Genomic DNA, 12635 nt, shown 5'->3' with positions numbered 1-12635 from the left:
ATATTGTTAAGAGGTAACGGAAGCTCATAGCCACCAGTTTAGCATCATACAACATCATATCATTTCGTTGTCCATTTATGATGCTCCAAATCCACATTAAATCCTTCTTCTTGGTTTAATTTGCAACATAATTTTAAAAACATTACAAAACCGAAATCTACCTATACAGTGTACACTTTTTGAGTATTGTATATTCTTGTACAGAAGAGTACTGACCGGCCCAGCCAGGAGGAATGGTTGGTGGAGGAGGAGGAGTAGGAGGAAGAGTTGGCACTGGCGTTGGCTTTATCACTGTAAGAAACCAAACCAAATGGATAAGCGTTTTTCTGGCTCATAGTCAAGTCAGTGCATGTGAGTTACCACTCATACAGAAGTGAAAAACTATGACACTCACACGTGCGCTCTTTGGTGCTGACTCCAGGTCCCTCCAAATTGGGAGTTTGTACAAACACAGTTGCGCTATACAGAGAGTCAGGACTCAAGCCATCAAAGCAATACTGACTCTGCGCAGCTGTGATGGTGATCTCCTGCTGACCTTTAGCAGATGCTGCAACATCAGACCAGACAAAATAACATGAGACCAGGCAAGACGACGACTAAATAACGATTCTTAACAAGAACACTTCTTACACTGTACAGAGGGTACTGAATTTATTCACAGGATTGTGTAAACAGCAAAAACTCTATATCTTATATGAAGTTAGATTAAAGCCACCATGGCACCCTGGAAACACATTACATGATAGACTAACACTTTGAAGAAAGACAGCATTATGTGCAATTTGGAATTTGGGAAAAGAAATACAAATGCTGGATAATAAAGCCAAGTAAAATGCAGCGGGAAATTTGACTTTTAAGTCACATCCTATTTCTTCATTTGCAGTGGTGGATTGTCCTTAGGTGCAGTTAGGGCAGAGTCTAAATATATATCAGCCATTGAACAAATGTTAATCTTTCTTTGTACGTTCTAATATCTGTTGAAATACTAATTACCTATTTTAAGTGACCAATGATTTAAAAAATGTTGCTATTTGACAGACATACACCAATGTTCCATTGATTTGCTTGGCTTTCTAGATGATGTACAACCGTGGGGCATGATGCTCACTGCCCCACCTAGCTTGGTAGAGTTATAATTATTGGTAATTTCAACAAGTGCTTACAGGCCTATCGGGGCAGAAATTATGCTGCTTTTATCAGCAACCAGAAACCTTAATAACTGCACCAATCGCTTGTAACATTTGATTTCGATAAAGCTACGATCAAGGAATTTGCACATTTGAAAGATGCCAGAAAGATGCCAGTGTCAGAGTTAGGTATAAGGTGTTCAATTTGATCAACTAAGCAAATTCTTTTGTTTGATTTTTTTTTTCTCCATATTTTCACATAATTCATTTTTGAATAATTCATAAGGTATAACTGTTGTATTAGTTTTTTATATGTGATGGGATATATCTAGCTTGTTTTGGACCCATGCTGTGTACTGTCCTGATCCAATCTAAACCCAGTTCTTCCTCTTCATATAATGTCATTACCCACAGTGTGATTTTTTAGTAAAACAATATGTGATGCCTAGGAACATCCATATTGGCATGTTCTTCTGTGTCTCAAGGATGTGCTAGCACTTTGGCTCATTGTTTAACTCTCAGGAACTTGCCAAATGGACCAACAGTGTGCATATCCTCCAATATCCTGCTCTTTTTTTTTTTTAACTAAGCACCCTTAATCTATGTGTGAATAAGAACCAGATGGATTTAAGGAAAGAAACAAAACTTTCTAGCCCATCTGAATCTGTTAAAACTTGGTGGTTGAGTTTATCCTACATATGTCCTTTGACGGAGAATAAACGAAGAAAAACATTGAGGATAAACATTCAGTCCAGGCGACTGACGTGTTGTCATTCCAGGAGACTGATGACATAGTACAAGGCAACAGAGACGTGTTACCATGGCAACAATCGACAAACAACTTTAACTATTTATACAAACAAGGGGGTAAATTAAACCAAATGATCTGGACATGATCGAAATGCACGTCAAAGTGGTTTGTGTGACTCACGATCCAGAGGATTCAGCTTGATCCTGTAAGAAGTTGCGCCTCGGTGAGGTGTCCACTTGACGCAGAACTGGTCGTAGCCGACGTTGTACGTTTCCAGGTTGGTCACGTTGAGGTAGACTGCACAGACAGAGAAAGGAAAATTATCTTCCTTGTAAAACTGCCCCTTCTCCTGGTCATGTTTTCCTGCGTCTTTGGATTAATGTATCTAGTATAGGGTATTTTTTTTCATGCATATACACCAAGTTGGCATGGATTTATTGTTTTTCATGTCAAACCAGTTTATAATTGGCACAAAGAACACATGGTAAGGATTCTGGCCTTTCTCATTCATTCATTCATTCAGCTTCAGTAATCATTTTATCCTGGTCAGGCTCTTGGTCCGGGTAGCAGTGGTAACTCAGTGGTTAAGATGTTGGCCTACTGATCAGAAGGTCATGAGTTCCCACCACTGGGCCCTTGAGCAAGGCCCATAACCCTCAACTGCTCAGTTGTATAAATGACATAAATGTAAGTTGCTCTGGATAAGAGTGTCTGCCAAATGCTGTAAATGGATTTGTTTTGGTACACCATCACTTCATAAAAGACAAAGACATCATATTGTGTTCATCATTTCAAGGCCTAATCTGAAATTGCCATACCAGGAAATAGCTGCCCTGTAATTACCACTTTACCATAAATATACCACTTCACTGTACTTTCACTGTACTGCACTGTTAATTCTGTCAATTCCTGATATGGCATGAGAACCATGATATGCTTTATAAGACATATAACATTCAGACACATACGTGTTGTTCCTTGTCCCGTGAGCGCTCCGCTCACACCAGCGTCGTACTGAGCAAACACTTTGACATCATAAGTTGTGCCAGGTAGCAGGTTGTGAAGAGTATATGAGGTAACATCGCCGACAAACACCTCCAGCGTCTCGTCCCTATCTGAGAAGCCCAAATGACAAAGAAGTTATACATGACACTTACATACACATTTTTCATGCATGCTTTTTATCTCGATGTATGTACTGTATACGTTTGCATATAAAACATGAAGATTCGAATGATTTTATCAATGTTTTCTTTGGTTGTTTTGTTGTCTATATGTTATGTTTCACCATTACATTGATAATAAATTGTTCTGCTTAAATGGGAGATCTTGGCTGCTTTATTACTCCTGTGTGTACTAATTTAGTGGTAAAGATAAGGGAACCTCTTTTGTATGTATATATGTGTATGGAACTTGCAACTTGTGCAGTGACAGTAAAAGCACTCAATCCCATGCTTTCTTGTTTTCATGCAAGAATGCGTAATTGTTAGCATATCCATTTCACTATTCTGACACTTCCTCTAAAATAGATATATCAGAATAAATACCTCGCATATATATTTGTTGTCTTGTGCACATGTGCATTCAGAGACTACATTAGATAGGGGCAAAAACAGATTGAAATGTACCTGTGGGCTGATAGACGAGTTTATACCCGAGCACCGGGGCTGGAGCAGGGTCCCAGGCCACACGGAAACGGGTGTACCACTCATCTGACACGCGAAGGTTTTGGGGCTCCAGCAGGCCAACTGTTGGTCCAAAACACACAGCAGAGAAATACCTCAGTGCTGAATCCGTTCCGCCAATTACCCAGCAAAAGCACACTAAAGCATGACTCATTTCCATTGGGTAAAGAAATCTTTATTGGCTTGGCATGGCCCGGAGCCGCTACTGATCGGGCCCACATGATTTTTCTGCACCGTGTTTACGCTGCCTTCATGGGGAATATGCATGTTTAGACTGGGTTTATTTTATTTTCGCAGTGGTTTAACTAAGGTGGCTATGAACTGCCAGGCGTAATGCTATCTCATGCCAATATATTCAACAGAAAACCAACTCAGACTGACGTTCAAAAACTATCCTGCTTCCTATCAATAATCAGTTTCAGACAGGTTGTTACATAATTCACAAAGAGAGGACGTTGTGGACTCCAAGGTTTTTTTCATGCACAGTTAAGAAATATATTTTGTTTTTAAAAGCATTGCGAAATTGAAAAAAAAGGATGTTCTTTGATTAGTATATTCTTTGCGAATCATCACATAGCTGATTTGTCATATTAAACGGTTAAAAAATAATCTGAATCTTGAATAGGAAATTGTCTTTTAATGCCCACTAAAAGTGGGCTAGGAACATCCTCTACATTTTCATTTAAAAAAATGCAAGGATCTATAAATATTATGGAAACTGACAGTAATGCAGGTTTATATTAATGCCCTCAATCTAACGTTATTAAGTATCAGCTTTTTGACTTGTATGGCAGACGTTCCACAAAAGCAACATATTAAAACAAGGAAAGCATTGTTATGGTGACGTTTACTATGTGAAGGCGTTCATTTAACATTTATAGAAAGAGTCTCCAGTGACAGAGCTTTGTAACAGTTCATAGTTAGGCTGTTCCACCACGAAAAAGTCTTCAGGTCAGAGGACTTTTTGCTGTTATGTGTTTTGCAAATTTTTAAGTAACATGACAAGCTGCTTTTTTTTTGCATAAATTTTTATTAAGACAGAAAAAAGTGTGTACAGTTTTTCTTTAAGTGTCACTTACGTGTCTTTCCATTTCCGACCAGAGACCCTCCCTGTGCATCAGAGTAGATGGCCTGTACCGTGATGTTGTAAGGAGTATCAGGGAGCAGGTTTTGGAGGATGGCGATGTTTCTGTTTCCAGGAACAGCAGTCTGTGGAGAAACATATGGATATCAGATGGGCTTTAGGCTTATATATAAAAAAAAAAAACAACCATAAGTAGGATTCCATTCAAATTTTGTGAGCTGCTGTAGCTTTCCATTAGCAACTGTCTGTTTAATATCTTGAAGTGGAGCATGAAAATGACATCATCTGTTGAGCTCCAGCCAAACACACACAGTTATAGAGAGATTGGAACACTGATGAAACCCCACTTTAAACGATTCTCTGAGGCATGCAGTCACCAACATAAGGTCCACTCAGAACCTCAAGGCTTTAGTCAGTAAAGAAAAAAAAGAATTAGAGGATGATGCCTGTCCCTGGAGAACTCCTGCCTTAAACATAATAATAATTTCCCTCAACAGTCACTGAAAAGAATCGATTCATTTCCGCTCCTTTTGCAGCAGTTTCTAACAGGAGCTGAAATGACATAACACCAGCTGCGCAGGTCAGAGAATAACATTCTCTGCTTTCATTCTCACTTGCTGGCCTTAACACATGATGTCAGTTTGGCCTTTGTTAGCCTTGTTAATTTCCTGTATTAGGAATATTATTGTGCCAATCTGCTAATGGCTAAAGCTGGACAGTATGAGTAATGTGAACAGATTTTGTAACCTCTGTTGATACATTTCATATGGCACTGTCAACCTGTAACAGTAAATATTAATGAGCACTTAGATTTTTTTTATAAAATGCATTATAAGACATTTTGCATGATACTTATAACTCCTCATATTATGCATGTGAGTATAAGCACTTATAGTGGTTTAAGGCAGTGTAACCTGTGCTTATAACTTTATAATACAGTGTAACCTGTCTTTATAACTTTATAATACAGTGTAACCTGTCTTTATAACTTTATAATACAGTGTAACCTGTCTTTATAACTTTATAAGATGTTGCACTATGCACATACTGTAAGCATACACTCTAACAGGTTTATACCATTTATAATTGTCTGATATATTAATAGTGTTGGATGGAATATTGGAAATAAAAGTGGTCTCAGTGATATGAACATTAACACCACAGGGCTGCTGTTCTGAATTTTTGCATTGTTGGATCAATTCTGGTAGTTCTTGGTCAGAAGGTGTTGATTAATTTTCTATACCAGTAGCTCTGACAATAGTTCCTGCTACAAGCCCAATCACAGGTTTACATTAAGGCACTAGTTCTAAGACAGTATTGTTTCTATAGTCAACTTACACATTTCACTGTCTGTGAGGAGATGATTATATAGCAGTACTGAAAGGAGTCTGAGCACAATGTCAGCGCTTTGTGACAGTCAGAGGTAAAACCGTAACTTTAAGTTTGCTGATAGGGGAAAGTCTTTAGGATGGAGATATTTGCGATTTCATTGTAACATGACATTCTGATGTAATTAACTAAAAAAGAGAGGCTGGTGATGGAACTACTAGAATATTGTGTATAAATACTCAAAAATCTGCATCATGGACATACTGTATGTCTATAAGAACTCGTGTCTTATGTGCACTTATAATGGTTTATGCTCCGCATTATAAGACATTATGTATAGTATATGCAGTCTCTGATAAATACTGTAAGCGAATCCTTGCAAACAAAATGACATGGTTTCAGAGGGAATAATCTATATGAATACTCACAAACTCAGTAATGGGGTCTCCTGTCATTGGCGCATACGTGATTTTGTACTGCACTACAGGTCCTTCAGCATGATCCCAGCCAATACTGAGTGTGCTTGTGGTGGCGTCAAACACACGAAGGTTTCTGGGACCAGCACGTGGCACTGAAACAGACATTTCTCACTGTTAGCATACTTCACACACTAAGATGCACAAACACACTTCATACATAACAAATGACTGATTCTGTCAAGTTTCTGTATCTCACCAGCATCAGAAACTCTGTTTATGTTCTGTGTTGATTGTATAATCATAAAGTTTAGCTTACATGTTTTTCCGTTTCCTTTGACTGGTGGTCCAGCTCCATCAGCATACAGCGCCAAGACACTGACGGAGTACGGCGTGTCGGGGACGAGCTGGTCCAGGAATGCATTGTTGATGTTTCCAGGAACCAAAACCTTCACAGAAAGGATCGTCATGTAGATGACATGCAGATGAGCACGCTTAAGTGCATCTTACTTAAAACAGTTCTGTGAACATCACTAATCTGGCACACACAAATATACATAATGACCTCACCATTAAACCCCTGTTTAGATTAGCAGAGCAAAAGGACATCTTCAAATAGATGTGTAATGTAAACAAAAGCTGCCACGGGTTGAATGCTAAATAACATTCTCCTTTATGTAAGAGTTTGGATGGCTGCTGTTGGTGAGAGCAGACCTGGGGTTCACCTCCCATTCAAGTCTAAACACATCTGCTGCTGGTGTTACACAGCTGTGGGGAATCCCATCCTGTACCTGTCAACAACCAGCAGGATTATCACTCCATCTGATGAGTACCCTTTTTATCTGCGAATCACTGCATCACAGGGAATGCAGCTGTGCATTACACCCATGACAGCCCTTATTTCTCTACACAAGAAAAAGACAACATGGCATGCGGGTCTGAGAATCACTTGTAGGTTGCAAAGTCAGAGTAAATTTGTTATTTATAAAAGAATGACAAAGCTTTATTAAATTTTCTTCCACAGCTCTGTTGAATTCTTGAATCCGATTGGTCAGAAGGTGTTGATTAACTTTCTATAACAGCGGCTCTAATGATACTGTGACTGTAATTCAAATCACAGATTTATATTAATGCACTTGCTATTATACATCGCAGTTTTTATAGTCACAACTCATTCAAAGGGACTTGTGTGGTGGACAATCTACATAATCTAAAGCTAATTAAAGAAGTGTTGTTCTTTAACAAAGGGAAATGAAGAGAAGTTCGTTTAACATTTATGGAAGGAGTCTCCAGCATCAGCACTTTGTAATCGTCAGAAGGGTTTCTGCTACTGGACTCTTCATGACAGAGGACGTAGTGCTTTCCAGCGCCTCAATAACATGACAAGCTGTGGGTTTTTTTTAATTAACTTCAAAAAAGAGAAAAAAAACAGGTAGCTGCTATAATCTAGGTGGTAACAGGAATTTGTTTTGCGGATGTTTCACAACATTAAATGGTCATGTTTAGTATGAAGTGTAAAGTGTGAATTGTATGAAGTAAATTGTTAGTGTTGGCAAATTGCTATGGTATAAGATGAATAAAAATAAATTCTTACTCAGTAAGACAGTGTCTCGCTTATCATACCAGCCTTTCCCCTCTTTCTCTCTGCTCTAATATGCATAGCAGGACAGACTGATAACTCATTATAATGTTTGAGCCACTGTGAGTGCTCAATAAATTAAAAAAAATGTGGATTAGGTCATGTCCTCCGATTCGTCTTTCGCTGAATTTCTCACACCATCCTTCTCTGATCAATACTGGATAGTGGGATTACAGTAGCAAGTGTATGAGAGTAACATGAGAACAAATGAGATTGATTGCAGGACTTGGCTCAGACAGAGTAAAAATCTTTGAAGTATGAGTCATTTCTTCATTCTTCACTAATATATGACAAAATAGTTTGTTTTTCTTGATTGAAGTAATACAGGCTTCACAGAGGTGTATACTAATTGAGTCAATATCGTTTGCTATTATTAAAATTTGACAACAATTAACCCTCAATTTGTCTCCTTTTCAAGCAATGTATTCTTGAACAGAAACTATTAATGTTATGAGAATATCAAATAACAAACTGAAAGCGTTCTTGGCAGTAGACTCTGACATTTGGCCCCTACCGTAGGTATGAACTGTATAAATGCAAAGCTCTAAACATGGACACTCTGGAAAAGTCATGAGACAATGAAAGCAAATCAACTTCCACGGAGCCTTTGTTTTAACAAAACCCAGACTTGCATCAAAGAATATTCTAATCACAAAACCAATGGCCTCATTATTTCTCACTCAGAGCCAGAGTCTTGCTCACATGTACCGAGTTTATCAACGTCTTGCGCAGATGTACCTAGTGCATTTCTTTCTTGCATTCAAATCTTCTTTTGGCCCTATTGTTTATTGCTTAATCCAAAATTACATCAGTAAATCCATGCAGGACAAAAGTACAGAAGGCATGATTTATGCAGGAAAATCCACCTCATAATCAACTGTACATCTGGGGAGCTAAAAAAAAAACTATAAGCAAAGAAAAAGAGAAATGGGTTATACCACTGGCTGTAGTGTGGAGTTGAGAAGAAGTGAACACTCAGACTTTTCTCCTCTCCCAGCATCAGGTTAAGAGAATTAGACGCAGTGCCTTGACTCACTACTTGCACTATTGTTTTATATACCTCACCATAATGCTGGAGACTTAATATTATGGAAATATTAATAATATTTCCAAATGACATTGTATTTGAGTAATTGGATGGAACAAGGAAGGAAAAGAAACAGAAGAGAATGAGAATGAAACTCACAGACTCAGAAGGTCGGACTCCAGTGAGCGGCGCATACTCAACACGGTACTGCTGCACTTGGCCCGAGGCTGGCTCCCACCGGACGTTGAGGCTGTTGGGGGTGGGACGATAAACCTGGATGTTCCTGGGTGGAGTACGAGGAACTGCGGGGTGGAACGACATAGAAAGCAATATACACAGCTAGTTTTAGAGGCCACAAAGACAATCAGTCTAAGCTAGGAATTTAAAGGTTAAGCTTTGGAGCAAGAAAAAGGGCATCCAGAGCTGGCCCAATTTAAACAGGAACTAGAGCTACATTACAGCAATAAAGCTAGGAAATAAATGCTGAGCTAAGCAGTAGACACAGGCGCATTGGTTTTTATGGCATGCATGCTGGGAATGCACAAAGCTGGGGGTACAGTTGGGCTAACCACTGTACTTGTTTTTAAAACTGAAGCAGATGTGGCTTTTGTTTTCTAGTTCAGTGGAACTCCAAGCATGATCTTGTTATAAACAAATGTTGCTCTATTGTCACTCTCAATCTGATATATAGCCACAAAATCCACAAGAGGCATAAATTCTTCATGCACTGGGGCATTGAGGACACGTATAGTACTGTGTGGATTTATTCCAATGTACATACAGTATTATGCAATGTAAATTGAGCATAATAACTTCTGCTATTCGGATATTAATAGTACAACATGGGAGAACTTGGCAAACATTGCCCTAATATAAGGTACATTAGGGGATCATGTACTGTTGTAAATCATTGGGTTGTAATTGTCACTGTGGGACTTAGGAGGACATAAACGCATAGCTCCCTACTGTTGTTAGTGTTGCATACAAGGGCGCTGGAGAGAACTGAAGAGCTGTTATACATTCACGCTTCAGTGAAATCTGAGCTCTTCGATCAGCCTTCTCCAGACAGGGGATTTGCTGACTAAGCATGACATGCAGTGTGAAAATAAGGCCAATGTGTTGAGCATGATCAGACCAACCAGATTCATGGAAGGCAGACAACATAAGCCAAACTAATCTTTCTACAAACATATTTTTTTCCCATTTGAAAAATGTACAGATGTGGCTGGTGCATGGAGGGCCTTGCTAATTCCATTTCTTTATTATACATTATGGTGTGCAAACAGTGAAGAGAAACTTCTTCCATCGCACTCACGTGTCTTTCCCTTCTCTGACTGGCGAAGGCCCTCTCCCTCAGGATACACCGGAGCCACAGTTACAGTGTACACTGTATCTGATAGAAGATTCCTCAATACTGTGTTGGTGGTTCCTCCAGATACTTGCTCCTGTCAACACATGAGCCAAGTATGAACAAGAAATCCATAGATACAGTAGATTCTCACAACCTTACCCATTCCCTGAGTAGGAAAAGAGGAATGTATGAACAGATATAGGAATGGAGATAAAGGGGTTTATGTCTGGTAAGGGTTTTATGAGAAAGTTCTATCTGCAGATCGGTGGGTGTCTTTGAGTGGGACAGAAAGTGAGAGCTAAAACGAATTTTAATATCCATCAACCATTAGAGTTGAACCTTATAGCACAGTCTCATTGTATAGGCATAGACATAAAACTATGATGCATACACACTGGAACACATACAGTACTCACACACATTAAAAGGCAGATAGGTATGAGCATTCACGCTTCCTAATATTTCGAAGTGTTTCAACTCCATAATCATGCCATGATAACGGCAAACAGAAAAGCTGTACCTGGAGGTAGCCAACTCTTTCATTCAAAACAAGGAACACAAAACCCTGAATACCTTTGTGTAATTCGTACTTTGATTGGAAATTATGTGCTTATTCTTACTTCTAGTATCTCCTCCAAAGGTATTTTGAAGAAAAAATAAAAATGAATTATCAAGGAAGTAAATAACCTTGCTCACATTTATTATAGCTGCTACTGTACACAAGACTGAATTGTATGATTCTACAGTCTGGGCTAGAAAGAAATCAGCCACAGCTTCTACTTCATAAGTGTTTTTCTTACTACTGATGGTGGTGCAGTTGTGTTATATTCCACCAAAGAAAAAATCCACTTCAAAGCATTCGTTAACATCAAATAAGACAACGTGCATGGCAAAAATCAAAACTTATTTTCATATAATAATATGTTGCCATGTCTGAGTTTATTACCTACTAACTGTATAGTATACTATTTTAGTGGCAGCCATTTTGTAGTTTGTCCAAGTTCTCATTGGACATTTATATTCTCGGGGTAGTTCATTAAATTATTACTCATAGTGCACCATAAGTACAACCATACATTGTACAACAAATTCACACTACTTCTGTGCAAAAGTACCATAATTCTTAGCAATTACTTCACTTCAAATTTTCATTTGCAAGATTGTGGACCCGTATATAAAAATTCAGCTAAATAAATGGTTCCTTGCTACTAAATCTCAACAGTAGTTTTTAGTCATAGATTTAATATTTAAAGAATGCATTTAACACTTTTGTATTTTGTGGAAATGTTTAAAGTGACAGGTAATGTATAAAGTTACCGCAGAGTAAGTTTAAGGGTTATCTGTACAGATATTTACTATTAAACTCTGAGACGCTATTATCTCAAATATCAGGTAAAACTAGTTGAGCAAAAAGAAGACAGAGAAGATGTCTACATATCTCACCATATCCTCAGCACCTCCCGTAGCAGGCACGTAGAAGAGACGGTATTGGCGCACGTTTCCTTCGGCAGGCTCCCAGCGCACTCTCAGGGAGCTGGTGGTTGGGTCGGTCACCTGCAAGTTCTTCACTCCACCCAAAGGTTCTTGATAAAAGATGATATTGTATCGTCATAAAGTTGGTTCAGAATCAAAAACTACATATTTGCTTTTAATGTAAAAAGCTTGATAAATGATAAAGCTTTAATGTCAATGCACTTGTAGTATGAAGACATTTTAATTGATACACACTTGTCTTTCCTTTCTCTGACTGTCTCTTCCCTTCCATATCTGAATACACTGGCATGACAGTGACTGTGTACTCGGTGTTTGGCTGTAGGTTCCTGAGAATTGTGTTGGTTGAAACTCCAGACACCTGAGTCTGATGAAAAAGTTGCAGAATTATTATTATCCAGTAGACAATTATTGTTTATTATCCTCATTAATCCCCGATCTCAGTCTTAGGCTAATGAGCCTGGGTCAGGGGTATTAGGAACTTTAAACTACATGCATGCTGTGACTACGTACCATGCTTTCAGTGCCTCCAGCAGTAGGCACGTAAATGACATTGTACTGACGAACGTCACCATCAGCCGGGTCCCAACGCACCCTTAAAGAGTTAACAGTGGGATCTGTCACCTGAATGTTCTTCACTGCACCCAGAGGCTCTGTACAAAACACAGCACAACATGAGCTAATGTGACGCAAACCTGGATCACTCAAATCTGCCACTGGAAATCACTGATGTAA

At 38.7% G+C, this 12635-nt stretch overlaps 1 protein-coding gene across 4 annotated transcripts in view; it reads right to left on the bottom strand.

Moving 5' to 3' along the window:
- col12a1b (collagen, type XII, alpha 1b) overlaps window positions 1-12635 on the bottom strand; it is an 82454-nt gene that overhangs the window by 24223 nt on the left and 45596 nt on the right. For all 4 annotated transcript variants that reach the window (XM_034313524.2, XM_034313521.2, XM_034313523.2 and 1 more), the window contains 13 exons: window positions 12414-12553; window positions 12138-12267; window positions 11853-11992; window positions 10374-10503; window positions 9218-9360; window positions 6712-6841; window positions 6405-6547; window positions 4643-4772; window positions 3507-3626; window positions 2847-2993; window positions 2059-2175; window positions 395-547; window positions 217-291 (listed from right to left, as the gene is read on the bottom strand). In XM_034313524.2, coding sequence (XP_034169415.2) covers window positions 217-291; window positions 395-547; window positions 2059-2175; window positions 2847-2993; window positions 3507-3626; window positions 4643-4772; window positions 6405-6547; window positions 6712-6841; window positions 9218-9360; window positions 10374-10503; window positions 11853-11992; window positions 12138-12267; window positions 12414-12553 — 1698 coding nt within the window. The remainder of the gene's footprint in view (window positions 1-216; window positions 292-394; window positions 548-2058; window positions 2176-2846; window positions 2994-3506; window positions 3627-4642; window positions 4773-6404; window positions 6548-6711; window positions 6842-9217; window positions 9361-10373; window positions 10504-11852; window positions 11993-12137; window positions 12268-12413; window positions 12554-12635) is intronic.

The sequence above is a fragment of the Pangasianodon hypophthalmus genome, chromosome 19, assembly GCF_027358585.1.
Source record: "Pangasianodon hypophthalmus isolate fPanHyp1 chromosome 19, fPanHyp1.pri, whole genome shotgun sequence".
Lineage (NCBI taxonomy): Eukaryota > Metazoa > Chordata > Actinopteri > Siluriformes > Pangasiidae > Pangasianodon > Pangasianodon hypophthalmus.
This window is presented reverse-complemented; position numbering and strand designations above follow the sequence as displayed.